The 15,260-nt window shown below is 42.5% G+C and overlaps 1 protein-coding gene across 4 annotated transcripts in view; it reads right to left on the bottom strand.

Annotated features, from left to right (window-relative positions):
• Nucleotides 1–15,260, bottom strand: part of RASSF3 (Ras association domain family member 3) — a 64,688-nt gene that overhangs the window by 21,876 nt on the left and 27,552 nt on the right. The window contains exon 1 of one of the 4 annotated variants that reach the window (XR_014539290.1): nt 10,597–11,242. The exons of 2 other annotated variants lie outside the window; for them this stretch is intronic. Coding sequence is in view for 1 of the 2 variants with exons in the window: in XM_083574692.1 (XP_083430818.1) it covers nt 10,597–10,707 (111 nt within the window). In the remaining variant the exon portion in view is untranslated. Of the gene's footprint in view, nt 1–10,596; nt 11,243–15,260 lie in introns of those variants that run through there. One more of the 4 variants, XM_083574692.1, reaches the window with a different exon arrangement.

The raw sequence follows: 15,260 nt of genomic DNA, 5'->3' as shown, positions 1-15,260 counted from the left end.
TCGCCCTAGATGCCCCCTGCCAATCCCCCTTCAACAGATTTTGCACTGGTGTGTTGAACATGACCTATTATGTGACTGGCTCACTAGGTATGGATCAAGTAGCCATACACCTGATCGGGTGAGAACAAACCAAGTCTTTAATTATAAACGCTAGTTACCAAACAAATGCAAAGGTGTGTGCTTTTGTAAGAAGCTTTCAAATCTAATGAGGGCATAGATGACAGACTTTGGGTTGCTTCACAAATATGCAAGTGCCAATCCAGAGTTCAGCACTGGATCAATCAGACTTCTACACTTTACACATTTCTGCTTTCTTTCTCCCCTTGCACACACAAAAAAATAAAATCCCATGGAAAGCCCTTTGCCATTACACCCAAACCCACAAGTTGTGGCTTCCACAATCCCCTCCGAGCTGAAATCAAACCGTGGTTACGAGGGGATGCACAGTTCACAGCTTGTTGATTTGTATGTGAGACGGCCTATGATTTCTATGAAAGCAAAAGTAGCTAACTGAAACTGAGCCTATAACAGGAAGGAGAGGCAATATACAAGCAATTCCAACCATAGTCTTGACCCTTACCAGGAAACTCATCAGCTTTCTAAATGAGGAAATCAATAGAAAAAACTTTAATGTCGACAAAAAACTCCACTCCAGATTTTCAGGAACTGAACCTCAAATGCAAGGTAACAGGTTTCCCAGTACCCTGCAGCATTATTTCAGAAATGCAGCAACCCTCACATATTTGTTCTAGAATCAGTGTTAGGAAATAGTGTGGTTTAGAGGTTAAAATGTTGGGCCAGGACCTGGAAAGCCAGGTTTCAAAACCCCACCCAGCCATGAAGCGACTGGGTGAACTTGGTGACCAGTTACTGTCACTTAGGCCTAACCTAATAATAATAATAATAATAATAATAATAATAATAATAATTTATTATTTATACCCTGCCCATCTGGCTGGGGAAACCATCTGGCTGGGGAAACCCATCTGGCTGGGTGGCCCCCAACTGAATATTAAAAACACAATACAGCATTAAACATTTAAAAACTTCCCAAAACAAAAAAGAGGGGTTATAAAAGTAATGAGGAAGCAGACGGTTCCACTGGTCTCAACATATTTAAGGAGAAGTATTATGCTCATAAGAGATGTGGGTGGCTCTGTGGTCTAAACCACAGAGCCTAGGACTTGCCGATCAGAAGGTAGGCGGTTCGAATCCCCGCGACGGGGTGAGCTCCCATTGCTCAGTCCCAGCTCCTGCCAACCTTGCAATTTGAAAAGCATGTCAAAGTGCAAGTAGATGAATAGGTACCACTCAGCGGGAAGATAAACAGTGTTTCCGTGCACTGCTCTGGTCCGCCAGAAGCGGCTTAGTCATGCTGGCCACATGACCCAGAAGCTGTACACCGGCTCCCTCAGCCAATAAAGCAAGACGAGCACCGCAACCCCAGAGTCGTCCGCGACTGGACCCAACGGTCAGGGGTCCCTTTACCTTTATTATGCTCATGAATTCTAAGTTAATCAGTTTATTAGACCCCAGTTCCTGACCACATGAACAATCTGTGCCAAATACTAACTGTAGGGCTTAATAGATATTTATAAAGCAGTTTTGCAAGAGCTCAGAGCACTTCCAATATGGTACCACACTAAAGATAGGACACTAATCTCCTTATCACTCAGGTCAGGCACCAAAGAAAGTATAGAATATCAGCATAGCTCACTCTGAAAAGCTCACTCTGTCATTTTGGTGGCCTAGGTCTTTTAGATTCTAAATGCTACATATGGGTTTAATCTGTTTTATAGTACAGTATTTTCTGTTCCTAGTATTTCACCTTGTTTTATGTGGTCTTCATGTTTATTCTTGTTATTGTTTTTACTTTTTCTGCCACATTAGACACTCAAGAGAGGCTTCTAACCTGAGAAGTATAATATACAGAAACCAAAATCCTCAGCTTTGAAGATTTTATAACGAACCACACAATACTAAAGGCCACTGTACTTTTTCTGCATGACTAGTGGAGTATCAACATGTTTTAGTCAAAGTGGGAGTTCCAGCCATTGACACAGAACTCTCTCCCACAGGTGCATCAAATGCCAAGTTTAGAGGAATAGGAAAAGATCAGCTTAGTGCACAATTCTTTAAAAGAGAAATAATCTTTGGTAAAATCCACTTTGTCCCTCTCATATTTCTATTTGTTTCACCAGAATTCTGTGTTGCTAGTTCACAAAGCTTCCAAACCCATAAACTCCTTGTTCTTCCGCTGTGTCTCTGCCCCTGATCTTTCTTTCCTCCAACTTGGGCACCCTCAACACTTGTTGTCCTCTTCGGTGATTCTACCCATTGTAGCCCAAAGTTTGTCTTATGCCTGGAGCTTCCTCCAAGCAAATCTGCTTGGTGTTACTTTTCTCTTCCAAATCACAGCTCACAGCCTGCTCTCGTCTTCAAAACCTTAGCCTTAATTCTTCAGTCCTCATCCCCAGCAGAAATGAACCCCATAATTGCAATTGCTAGCATTCATCCTCAGCTATTCTTCCTCTTTGTTTTTTCTACACTGCATTGCTTTGTTACCCTTGCTTCTTCCTATCAACCTCCTAACTTTCTTTCCGTCCTCTAGGGTAAATTCAGAATGTGAGCTACTTCGGAGGATGGACCACTCTTGCTTATGTTACTCTATAGAACACTATGTACACTCAGGACACATACAACTTAAATGCAGTGTGTTGCTCATACTCCTTATCTGCCTATTCCTGCCCACCTTTTAATCACTGACTGTGTTTCTGAATCAGTGCCAAGGAGTGAAGGCTGAACACTGCCCTGTTGACATCATTAAGGACTGCTGCAACATGTTGCCTGCAGCCATCTCCTAGCAACTATTAAGAGTCTCTAAATATTGAAAACCACTTGGGAATAGCCAAAGCCAATCTACATACTGACATGACAAGGTTATCCTTACCTTAGGATGTATAAAGTCCAGGAATTAATACTAGCTGAATTCTTAACCGCTGCTGTCACCCTGATCCTCTCTGAAACTGCTGTTTCAAAACTTTAACACAAAGTTTGGAAGAACCTTATTCCATTATCATTCCACTATGCAAAAGCTCTGGCACCCTGAGAGTCAGATGGCAACCCTGCAATTCTAACAAGATCACAGCCAACTCAGCTTAGTTTAACAGCTTTAAGAAATTAATAGCAAAATATTAGATGTCTATTAATAGACTATCAAAGCATCTAGAATACCACATCATCACCACTGCATTTTAAATCATGACATGCATTCCTGAAATTATTTTGCGAAGGAGAAAAAAATAACCTGCACATGATGACCCTAAAAAGAACCCTGGAGTTTATGATGTCCAAATTTAAATGCAACACTGCTGTATAAGAAGCACTTGCTCATGCAGGTGATCCACACAACTGACATGTGTTTTTAAAAATGTACTATTTTTCGAACACGTTTAGAATAGTGTGCTTGCATCATATTTGTAAAACACTCCATGCATGGAGTTTGGGGTAAAAGTCTTTTAAATGCTTTGGTTAGTTGAAGGCCTTTTACACATAAATTCCCATTTAAATACATTTAAATAGACTTCCGGAGGCGGCGCGACCGGTAATGGCTGCCTTCTCCGAGTAAGGAGAAGGGAGCTCCGCTGTAAACGGGTCGTCCGCTACGGCGAAGCGGAGACCCATCCAGGAAAACCACAGGTGGCAGAAGCCTGTGGTCTCGGGACCCGGCGGGCGCCAGAAGCAGCCCCCAAAACGTTGAAGGGACCCCGTAAGGGGCTCCGGATCGCGGAGGGGGTAGCGGCGCTGTGGGTCGTTGCGCAAACAGCGAAGTGAAGCCGCATTGCTGTTGCCGGTCAGCGCTGTCCTTTCTTCCTGCAACTTTTCTGAACTTTGGAAACTACAACCCGTGAGTAAATTTGGACATTGAAAACTTTCTGAAACTTTCGTCAACTTTCTGAAACTTTTTGAGAACTTTATGGAACTTTTAAAACTTTTTAAAAAAAAGTTGAAATTTGGCTGAAAACGGAGTGAGAATAAGCAGGAAGCCCATCTCCCGCGATACTGAACTTTAAGCAAAGAGCAGGAGGAGTGGAGACAAAAAGTTATGCTTTAACTAAATGCTGGCACCCTGTTAAAGCAGTTTTCTGAGTGAAAGACTTTGAGCTATTGACTTTTGCTGGTCATATGTGGGATGCACTGATATTCTTCTTCTGTGGTACCAGTGGATTATAAAATAAATAAGAATCTCTGGTGCTGGAGCTGCCTGAATGAGCACCAGTTTGCAACTTTGGATATATTGAATTCAGGTTTTGAAACATTCTGAGCTGGAACTGGATACTTTGAAACTGTTGCAGTCAAGGCACTGTAAGAAACACTGTTTTGCTTTAAGTTTTACTCTGCTAAAAATAACACACTGTGGAGGCGATAGACATGGATTTAAATTTATAAGTTTAACTTGGATTTGATCTTTTCCCTGAAGACGTATTAAGCTCCCTCTAGAGGATTTTGGGCTTACAGCAGTGACTTTGTTTTACTTTCCCTTTCCCGGCCTCTGTTTGACTATTGCATCTGGGACTCTGCTTTCTCACGGGAACAACTTGGATTGACCTTGGATTACAGATAACTTTGGAATGAGTGGCGCAAGGAGAAGAGGAAGGACTAAACAAACAACTTTAACTTTATCTGCAGCCTCACAGCGTAGATCTTCTGTGCCGGCCTTGCCTTCCACTTTGCCTCCAGACATAGAGGCGGCCTCCCTAATACAGGCAGGGGAGGGTGAGACAGAGGAGCTGCACCTGGGAGATATGGCTTCAGGGACAAGTAGCTCTGTCTTGGAGAAAATTTTGGAGAAACTGGAGGCTCTGGACAAGAAGGCTGATCTGCATACAGCTAAAATTGAACAGAACACAGAAAGTTTGAATAAGCTGACTGGACAAGTTGCACAGAATGCCCAATCCATTGGAGAATTAAAGGAGGCTGTAGGTGAAAATCGTAAACTGGCTGAAGATACTAGTCAAAGATTGGAAGAATTTGAGAAAGAAGTAAGACCACTCAGCAAACAAGTTGGAGAACATCAGATTTACTTTTTGATGACAGAACTGCGAAACAGGGAGACCAACTTGAGGATACGGTCAATACCAGAGGTGGAAGAAGATAATCTTATTGAATTTCTAACTAAGGAATTTGCCAAGTTTTGGGAGTTAGAGGAAAAAGACTTTAAAATTGCATCTGCTTTCAGGCTTGGCAGAGTCAGAAGGACAGAGAAGCCCAGAGATTGTTTGATAACATTGAGATCAAAGGAGGAAAGGGACAAGATTTTGGGCCTGCACTACGAAAAGTCACTAGACATCTTGGGCAAGAGAATTGAAATCTATAAGGACATTCCTAAGCAGTTGCTGGACCTTAGATCTAATTACACGGAATTGGCAAGACTGTTGAGAAGCAACGCAATTATCTTCAGGTGGGAGTTTCCACAAGGATTATCCTTTACCTACAGAGGGAGAAAGATCAAAATCAAAACAGTGGAAGATAGAGACAAGTTTTTGGGAGCACACGGAGAAGACCTCCACAAAGGACTTGGATTGCCAGCGCCAGAACCTCCAGGGGAGCCCGCCCCCTCGGATCCTCAAGGACCGGAGAACAAGGTACCACCCCAGAAAGAATAACCAGATCTATCCAGGATGTCTCTGCAGCTTTTGAGTTGGAACATAAATGGCTGTAACAGTCCCGAAAAAAGGTCTAAAATCTTTCATATTTTAAAAAAGGAACAATTGGACATTATATGCTTACAAGAAACGCATGTGATTAGGCTCCATAGAAAGGTGTTAATAAATAAAAGGCTTGGTCAAGAATTTATATCATCGGATACAGTTAAAAAGAGAGGTGTAGTGATCTATGCAAAAGAGAGCCTTTCACCAAAATTTCTCTTTAAAGACGAAAGTGGAAGAATCCTCGCAATAGAAATACAGTATCAAGGAGAAAAAATTTTGATATTAGGAATTTATGCTCCAAATGAAGGAAAATCGGATTTTTATAAGAAGTTGCACGAGATCATGCTGGACTATCTGGATTACAACAACGTCATCATGATGGGGGACATGAATGGGGTCGTATCAACAAATATGGATAAGTCACAGAACCAGAACATTACTAAAGAGGGAAGACTACCTAAGACCTTTTTTGAAATGACTGACAATATGGACTGGGTTGACATCTGGAGAGTTAGAAACCCCTTGGGAAGAGAAGGAACATTCTTTTCTGAAGCTCAACTGACTTGGACACGAATCGACCAAATATGGATAACTAGAAGTCTGGCACCTAAGGTGAGGAAGGTGGAAATCTGCCCCAAAACATGCTCCGACCATAACGCCTTGAGAATGGATATGACATTGATCCCAATCGGCTCCTTTAGATGGAAGATGAATGATGGCCTGTTTAGAGATCAAAGAATTGTAAAGAAGGCCCAAAAAACCTTAAAGGACTATTTTGAGATTAATTTGAACACTACGGTGGAAAAAAGAACTATCTGGGATGCAAGTAAAGCTGTGATGAGAGGGTTCTTGATCCAACAGAATTCCTTAAAGAAAAGACTGCAAAATGAAAAGAAAGATAAAATTCTGGAAAGTATCAAAGAGTTGGAGAAGAAGTTAAGATCTAACCCGAAGTCCCAACCGATTCTGAGAGAAATTAAACTTTATCAGGCGCAATATTCCAAGCTGATAAATCAGGAAATAGAATGGAAGATTAAAACAATGAAACAAAAAACTTTTGAATCGGCAAATAAATGTGGGAAACTGCTAGCTTGGCAGTTGAAAAGGAGACAAAGATTAAATACAGTAACAAACTTAGAGGTTGAAGGAAGGAACATTCAGAACCCGGGAGAGATTAGAAAGTGCTTCCAGAGGTATTTTAAAAAGTTATATACTCAAGGGCCACAAGATGAAATAGAGATTACACAATTTTTGGAGAGAAATGGATTAGCAAAGCTGTCAGAAGAAAACAGAACAATTTTAAATGGCAAAATAACACAACAAGAGATTGAACAGGCCATCCTGAGTCTGAAACAGGGCAAATCACCAGGGCCAGATGGACTGACCTCTAACTACTATAAGACATTGAAGGATTATTTGATACAACCTTTGTTGGAGGTCAGTAATGAAATAATGGAGGGGAAGAAGGCGCCTGAATCGTGGAAAGAAGCATTTATCACATTGATTCCAAAGTCAGAAACTGAAAAGACACAACTTAAGAATTACCGTCCCATCTCCCTTTTAAATGTGGATTACAAAATATTTGCAGATGTTTTGGCACGAAGATTTAAGAAAGTTTTAAGTGAGATAATCCATAAAGACCAGGCAGGCTTTCTCCCGGGCAGACATATGTTTACTAACACAAGGAACATTATAGACATATTGGAACTTTTACAAACAAACATAAACACCAAAGCAGCTTTAATTTTTATAGACGCGGAGAAAGCCTTTGACAACATTTCTTGGAAATTTATGAAGGGGAACCTAAAAGAAATGGGAGTGGGACGGGGGTTTGAGAACGGGATTGAGGCAATATATTCAGAACAAAAGGCTAAACTGATAGTTAACAATGTGGTTACAGAAGAGTTTAAAATTGAAAAAGGTACACGACAAGGCTGCCCGATTTCCCCATTACTGTTTATTTCGGTTCTGGAAGTGCTCCTGAATATGATTAGGGGGGACCGGTTGGTGGAAGGGATTCAGGTCGGAGCGAAACAATATAAACTTAAAGCTTTTGCAGATGACCTAGTTCTGACATTACAGGAGCCGGAGTCTAGTTTGAAAAGAGTACTACAACTGATTCAAAACTTTGGTCGAGTGGCAGGATTTAAGTTAAATAAGCAAAAAACTAAAGTTCTGGGGAAAAACATGACAGATATTGAGTTGGAACAGCTTCAGAAAGAGACAGAACTAAATGTGGTTAAAAAAGTTAAATACCTAGGGGTAAACATAACAGCAAAAAATCTGAGTTTATTTAAAGATAATTATGAAAAATGTTGGTCAGAGATTAAGAGAGACTTGGATAGTTGGTCAAGATTAAAACTTTCATTGCTAGGCCGAATAGCTGCCATCAAGATGAATGTATTGCCAAAAATGTTATTTTTGTTTCAGACACTGCAGATTGTAGACAAGACAGAGTGCTTCCGGAAGTGGCAGAAAGATATCTCTAAATTTGTCTGGCAGGGCAAAAAGCCCAGAATCAAATTTAAAATATTAACAGATGCGAAAGAAAGAGGGGGCTTTGCCCTGCCAGACTTAAAGTTGTATTATGAAGCTGCAGCTTTCTGCTGGTTAAAAGATTGGTTACTTCTTGAAGATACGGATGTCTTGGATTTGGAAGGTTTTAATAATGCGTTTGGATGGCATGCATATTTATGGTATGATAAAGCTAAGATAAATAAGGCCTTCAAGAACCATATTGTCAGAAAATCAGTTTTTAATGTCTGGACAAAATATAAAGACTTACTGGAGAATAAAACTCCGAGGTGGCTGTCACCCCTGGAGGCTAAGGCTCGGAAAAGAGCCAATATGGAGGCCAATTGGCCAAAATATTGGGAGATAATAGAAAAGGATGGTGACAACTGGAAATTGCAGAGTTTAGAAAAGATGAGAGACAAAGTGCGAGACTGGTTACACTATGCTCAGATTAAAGAAGTGTTTAAAAACGACAAAAAGTTAGGATTCCAAGTGGAAAAGTCAAAGTTAGAAACTGAACTGTTAGAACCTAAGACTAAGGTACTTTCAAGAATGTATAACTTGCTGCTGAAATGGAACACACATGACGAAATGGTAAAATCAACAATGATAAAATGGGCGCAGGATATTGGGTATAATATTATGTTTGAAGATTGGGAAAGGTTGTGGACCTCTGGGCTGAACTTCACTGCATGTAATGCGTTGAAGGAAAATGTGATGAAAATGATGTATAGATGGTACATGACCCCTGTCAAACTGGCTAAAATATACCATTCGTCTGATAGCAAATGTTGGAAGTGTAAGGAAAATGAAGGAACATTTTTTCACCTCTGGTGGACTTGCCCTAGAGTGAAGGCCTTTTGGGAGAAAATATATAATGAATTAAAAAAGGTGTTTAAATACACCTTTACTAAGAAAGCAGAGGCCTTTCTCCTGGGTATTGTCGGCCAGAGTGTGTTAAAAGAGGACAGAACATTCTTTTTGTACGCAACAACAGCAGCAAGAATATTAATTGCCAAGAATTGGAAAACTCAGGAGCTACCCACTGTGGAAGAATGGCAGATGCAACTGATGGACTATATGCAACTAGCCGAGATGACCGGCAGAATTCGAGACCAGGGAGAAGAAAGGATGGAAGAAGACTGGAGGAAATTTAAGACTTATTTACAAAAATATTGTAATCTGGCTGAGTGCTGAATAGGATGCCAGTGCAGACAATTGTCTACCATTAAAATAGATTTAAAGTCGAATTATATGTCAAACCAAATTAAGATTATTAATTAAGATGAGTTAAATGATAATTTGCTTGAAAATAATTTAATAATGATGTAAGTGTATGCGGGAGGTGTGGGGGAGTCCCATGTAACAATTGAAAGATGTTAAATGGACAACGATAAGTGCTTATTTGATATATGTTTTATTTGAAAACTTTAATAAATATATTATAAAAAAAAAAAAAAAAAAAAAAAATAAATACATTTAAATACAGGTGCATATGGTTTTATTGAAATAAAGTGCAGCAATTTAAAAAACTATTTGTACAGTACTTTCTAACTATTAAAAATCCCTGGATATTGAAAACCACTTAGGACCAGACACAGATAACCTCTACATCACTATGAAGGGAAGATTATATCCCAATTAAGGCTCCGTTAGTGTTAAAAACAATTCTTATGATTATGATTGCCGGAGTGGGGCTGAGAAGACGAGGCAAAAAAATCCGTTACCTCCCAGGGAACTACAGTTTTTTTTTTCTAATTATGCGCTTTCCCAGAAATCCTACAGCGGTTTGCACGAGAGTGGCGGCTGCAAGACCATGCGGTTTCAGGAATAACGCATGAGCAATCAGACTTCTCTTTTCCCCGGTCGCATCATGGGAGATCGTTTTTTTTTTCCCGCCGGGAGAAGTTCTGGCTCACAAGGAAGTTGATCTACTGAAAAAGCACGCTTTTCATCATCAAAGGTCGCAGCAACGCTACTCGAGCTAGCCCAACGGCTGGAATCCACACGTGCATTTTCACCGAAAGCCTGGCGCGAGGGTGCGGAGAGAAACCTTGGGGATCCAGCCCCCCATCCCCCCCACCCCAATGCCTCTGCTGCCTGGACTCTGCGATCATCCGGAAGCGGCACCCGGCACCCTCCAGATCCCGCTGGAACTTGGGGAAGGAACCGGGAAAGCGCCACGAGGGGCTCCCCAGAAACTTATGACTTGGTTTGGCGTGGGGTGCGGGGACAGACAGAGCGAGCCTGGGAAGAGCACGTGGGGCTGCCGCGGAAGGCGCGGCCTGCTGCGGGTCAGGGCAGGGCAAAGGCGCTCTTGCTCGGGACGGGGTGAATTCCCGCCCGGCGAAAGGAGGGGGGGCTCGCTTACTTGCAGACTCGGCTTGGCTTTGGCGGGGCAGCTCCTGAAGAAGGAGGTGCGGGCGGTGAAGAAGAACTCCTCCGACTCGGACTCTTCCCAGCTGCTGTAGCCGCTGCTCATGCTGCTAGTTCCCGTGGCGCGCCCTCCGTGCAGCAGCAGCAGCAGGGGGGCCCGGGCGTCCCTGCCGCCGCATGGAGACCCGCCCGGCCGGAGCTCGGCGGCGGACAAGTCCCGTGGTCGCTGCGCGCCGCAGCCTAGCCGGCGGCGCACTGAGGCCGGCTCTCCTCTCGGACGCGCTTCCGCGGAGGCAGCGCCGCCTCCCGCCCAGCCAGCCAGCCAGCTAGCCGGGCCTTCCTCCCTCCTCCCTTCCCCCGAGTGGCCGCGACTGGGCAGCTTCCCTGAGCCGCCACCTGCCTTGAAGCTGGGCGGGAGCTTCTGGCTCGCCTCCCTTTCCCCTCAGGAACTTGGCTCGCTCGCTCGCGCGCGGGGACTGCGCCCTCTCGCTCCCGCCTTGCAACAGGTGAGCCGGGAAAGACGAGGCCGCGCTTCTTCCTGAGGAGATAAGTTAGTGCTCCTCCCCAAGCGCCCTTTGGCTCCTGGGCACCTCGCCGCCAAAGTTTCGGCCCAGGCCGGCTGCATGAGCTAATATCCGTCGGAGATAGCGAGTGTTGATAGGCGCGCATTCTTGCAAAAGCGCTTCAAGGGTTGGCAAATGGCCCTCAGTGTCAAGGGCACCTCCTTAGTTCCAGAAGAGCTCATCTCTTTTAAGAAACAAAATAAAAAAATTCCTTCCAGTTGCTCCTTAGAGACCAACTAAGTTTGTTATTGGTATGAGCTTTCGTGTGCATGCACACTTCTTCAGATACTCTTTTTTAAGAGAACAGGACGGGTGTCACTTAATCTGGTCCGACGCACCTCTGGTTTTCTGAGTGGCACCAAGCCTTGACAAGTATCAAAAGCACACAGAAGAATACTGGTGTCAGAGCCTCAAAGGACCACACAGGTGTCAGCAAAGCGGGTGACACCTTTCCATTTTAAAAGGTGATATATCATGGAGCTGCAGCAATCAAGACTGCAATCCCAGGCTCATTTTGGAATAAGCTCCATGGAGACTTCTAAGTAAGGATGCAAAAAAAAAAAAAAAGACCAGGATGCACACTAGGTGAGATTTTAGTACAGTGGTACCTCTGGATGTGAACAGGATCTGTTCCAGAGCCCTGTTCGCATCCAGAAGCAAACACAACCCGCGTTCATGCTCAGGTCGCGATTCGCCGCTTCTGCGCATGATGTCATTTTGACCGTCTGCGCAAGTAGCGAAACCCAGAAGTAATGCGCTCCGTTACTTTCGGGTTGCTGCAGCACGCAACCCGAAAATACTTATCCCAGAGCTACTTTAACCCGAGGTATGACTGTACACAAACTGGGTGCAGATGGTGAAAGGCAGGTTAGAAATCCCAAAAAATCAATTATAAGTACCCATATCCTAATGTAAAAGACACTATAGTCAACAAAACTAAACAGGGGGGCGGAACAGGTTCAGTCTGTGTGTGTGTGTGTGTGTGTGTGTGTGTGTGCAAGCAGTTTTTAAAACCAGGTTATCCCACAAGACGGACAATTAGTAAAGTTGTGGACATGGGAGTGCCTTATGGGGTGGCAGGAAGCAAGTCTCTCTTCAGATAAAAGACAATACTTCTGTAGATATTTGTTGTCAAGTGGCCGAATCATAATTCTGAACTGTTAGAGGATTTCCACAGAATACCCTGATTGTAAGCATGGTTATGCTGAAGTGAATCTGACTCTTTATTGGGTCTTTTAGTCTAGGTTTCCTGCAGCCTTAGATGAGGAGTTTGCCACCTGTACATTCCCTGGCACATTTTGAACATGGTTAAAAACACAATGCTGAAATAATACAGCAAAGTAATATAATCTGAGTCTTTAAAAAAAGGCAGCACAAACATGGTAGGCATTTAAAAAATGTTCAATTACTAATTCCACAAAGCCAAAGCAAGTATGACTATGTTCTAAAGTTGAGTTGCAAATAAAGTTCCATCGTCAGTGTTTCCATAACTCTGAATATCTAATTGCATGTTGTCAGGATGAAAAGGAAGGAGAAAGAACAAAAACAGTTGTTACATGAACACTGTACTGTCTGGTTTGTAACAACTAATAACATGCTAAGATGCCTGAAGTTATATTGCTTTAGTGTCTGTATTTGAATTTTTTTTAAGCTACTGGCAAAACACTTAACTGCATCAACAAAGGAATGAGCATATATGAATCAATGCTTTGTGTTAGCTTTCTGCCAAATTTCACAGTAAAGCAGAGAATATCATCCTCTGTGTCCTCATTGTACAAGTTATGCGTAAGTACTTTTCAGGTGGACAGCATAGCACCTTTTTCTATCCACCACTGAGTTCCAAAGCATGCTCTTTATAAATTATGGGCCAGGCATGCAAATGAAGGTTGGCCTGCTGGCTGTAAAATTTTAATTGGACTTTGAATTATAGTGTGTGAGACAGACAATATGCTTCACAGGGGCCTTATGCTTTGCTTATGGGCAACAACCATAACAGAATTGCTGCTTGTTATTCCTTGAGCCTCTTGATCTATAAGACAATGGCAAAATCACATTACAAAAGAAGAAAAGTAGCTTTCTTTCATTAAAATTGATGGGTCCTTTAGTAAACTATCAGGAATGTAAATAGCCGTTCATTTGTGCTATGAATTCCTTTTGTGAGGAGAGGCTTCGTTTTGTAAGGAGGTTCTTAGGAAATGCAAATCATTTTATTTCAGGCCCAGGTTAATTTTCCACAACTGCAACTCAGACATACAGTAAAGCAGCATTTGAACTAACGGCTACTGCAAAGTTATTTGAAAGGGTGACATGGATTGAATTTTCGACTTCCTCTTGCCTATTTATTTCCAAAGCCTCAGGTTAAATCTGGGAACTTCCCTTTCTCCCTGTGCACTTACTGAATCATTCCTACCAATTTCTTTGATGCAACTTTTAAAATTTTGTCTAAGGTAGTAATCTTAGCCCGCCCCGCCCCCCAGTGTTGTTGGCTGGGGAGAGGTAAGATGTAGCGCTGTCTCTCTGCCAATGACGAGAAGTAGACACCCAAGCTACTCCCTTGCGGGTGGGAAACATCACTGGTGGGTCTCCTCTATTGTTTCAGTGGCTTGAGGGTTTGGACCTGTAGGATCCAAAACATGACTCCTCAGCTATGCCAGATATGGCTAAAAACTCCCTCTCCACTTTCCTTTCTGATCAAACTTCATGTGTCGTGGTGACTCAGATGCTCCTGTCTTTCCTTGTCCCAGCAGTGGCGTAGCGTGGGGGGTGCAGGGGGGCCCGGCCGCACCGGGCGGAACATCTGGGGGTTAGCGTTAGGGGGCGCAAATCCACGGGTTAGGGGTGCAAGTTACTTGCCTTGCCCCGGGTTCTGACAACCCACGCTACGCCACTGTGTCCCAGTTAGGATTGTTATGCCCATCTACTTATAAGTGGACCTGATCAGAACCTTTAGAATCACATTTCATCTTTAGAATAAAGATTCCTCTATGTTTTTCCAGATAGCTAATCAAAAGCCAGTTTTTTCAATGCACAAAATTAATGAAATGTTGTATCAGAAGACAAATAACATGGCAAAAATAGGAATTTAAAACACACCCTTAGAAATCTGTAGTGCTCTGTATTTAGTCCCGGTGAATCACTTTGAACTGTAAATGTTTCAAGAAGTTTTAGTTAATACTGTGAATGTTTGAAGGAAGGAAGCAGAAGGATAATTATCCGTCTAGGAAAAATGACTAACCATAGCATCTGGTGTTTTAAGATACAAATCAGCTGGCTTGGCAAGAGTGCAAAATGAGCCAGTGCCTTCCAGAGGTATATGGATTATGTGTGACAATTCTAACTGATAACTAAGCAATTATAACAATTTAAATTTGTATTTACTATCACCAGCAAGTCAGCATGTAAGCACATGATTTTCTACATCTACTTCTAACATCTCCAGGAACCACATGAAACCGAATACCTTTCTCTTCCTCTCCCTCTTAAACATATACTGTTTAGCATGGACATCACAGGCTTTAACTTGCAGCAAAATATAAGTTTATTCAAGATAGAATAAACCTTGATGTTGGCAGGTTTCAAAGACCACGAAGGGTAGAAGAATATATGTAACAGGATCTATAACTTAATTGTCAGGTTGAAGAGTTGCAAAGATGGTGAACAGGGTTGACTTTGAAGTGTTCACTTTCAAACCGACAGCTATTGTTTAGGTAAATAAATGGGAAACAATTTTGAGAGAAGGGCAGCAAAGGGGATTCAATCTGACAAAAGCAAACTTGCTTAATTTTTCATACAAAGAGCTCTAAGGAACTCTGGAGGTGCAAAAGTTATGAATTTTGGAATAAACTCCTTGGAAGAACTGTGGAAGCAATAACTTATTTAGGAATACCAGGGATCTCCTCTCACCTGAGAAGTCAAGACTAATCACTGAAATTTCCAGAAAGGATTGAGGAACTGCAGTGAATGGAGAAATGGGTGGTTTCCTTCCATCCACACTGTGCATGAGGCTGTCCTTGAAGAAGACCCAGAACTCTCAACTGTCCCAAAATATGGCAGCCAGAATACTGGCTGGGTTTCCATTTAGAACTCACAGAACCCA

Source organism: Podarcis filfolensis, assembly GCF_964270895.1.
Source record: "Podarcis filfolensis genome assembly, chromosome: 10".
Classification (NCBI taxonomy): Eukaryota; Metazoa; Chordata; class Lepidosauria; order Squamata; family Lacertidae; genus Podarcis; species Podarcis filfolensis.
The sequence above is the reverse complement of the archived record's forward strand: the minus strand, read 5'-3'. Positions and strand labels throughout refer to the sequence as shown.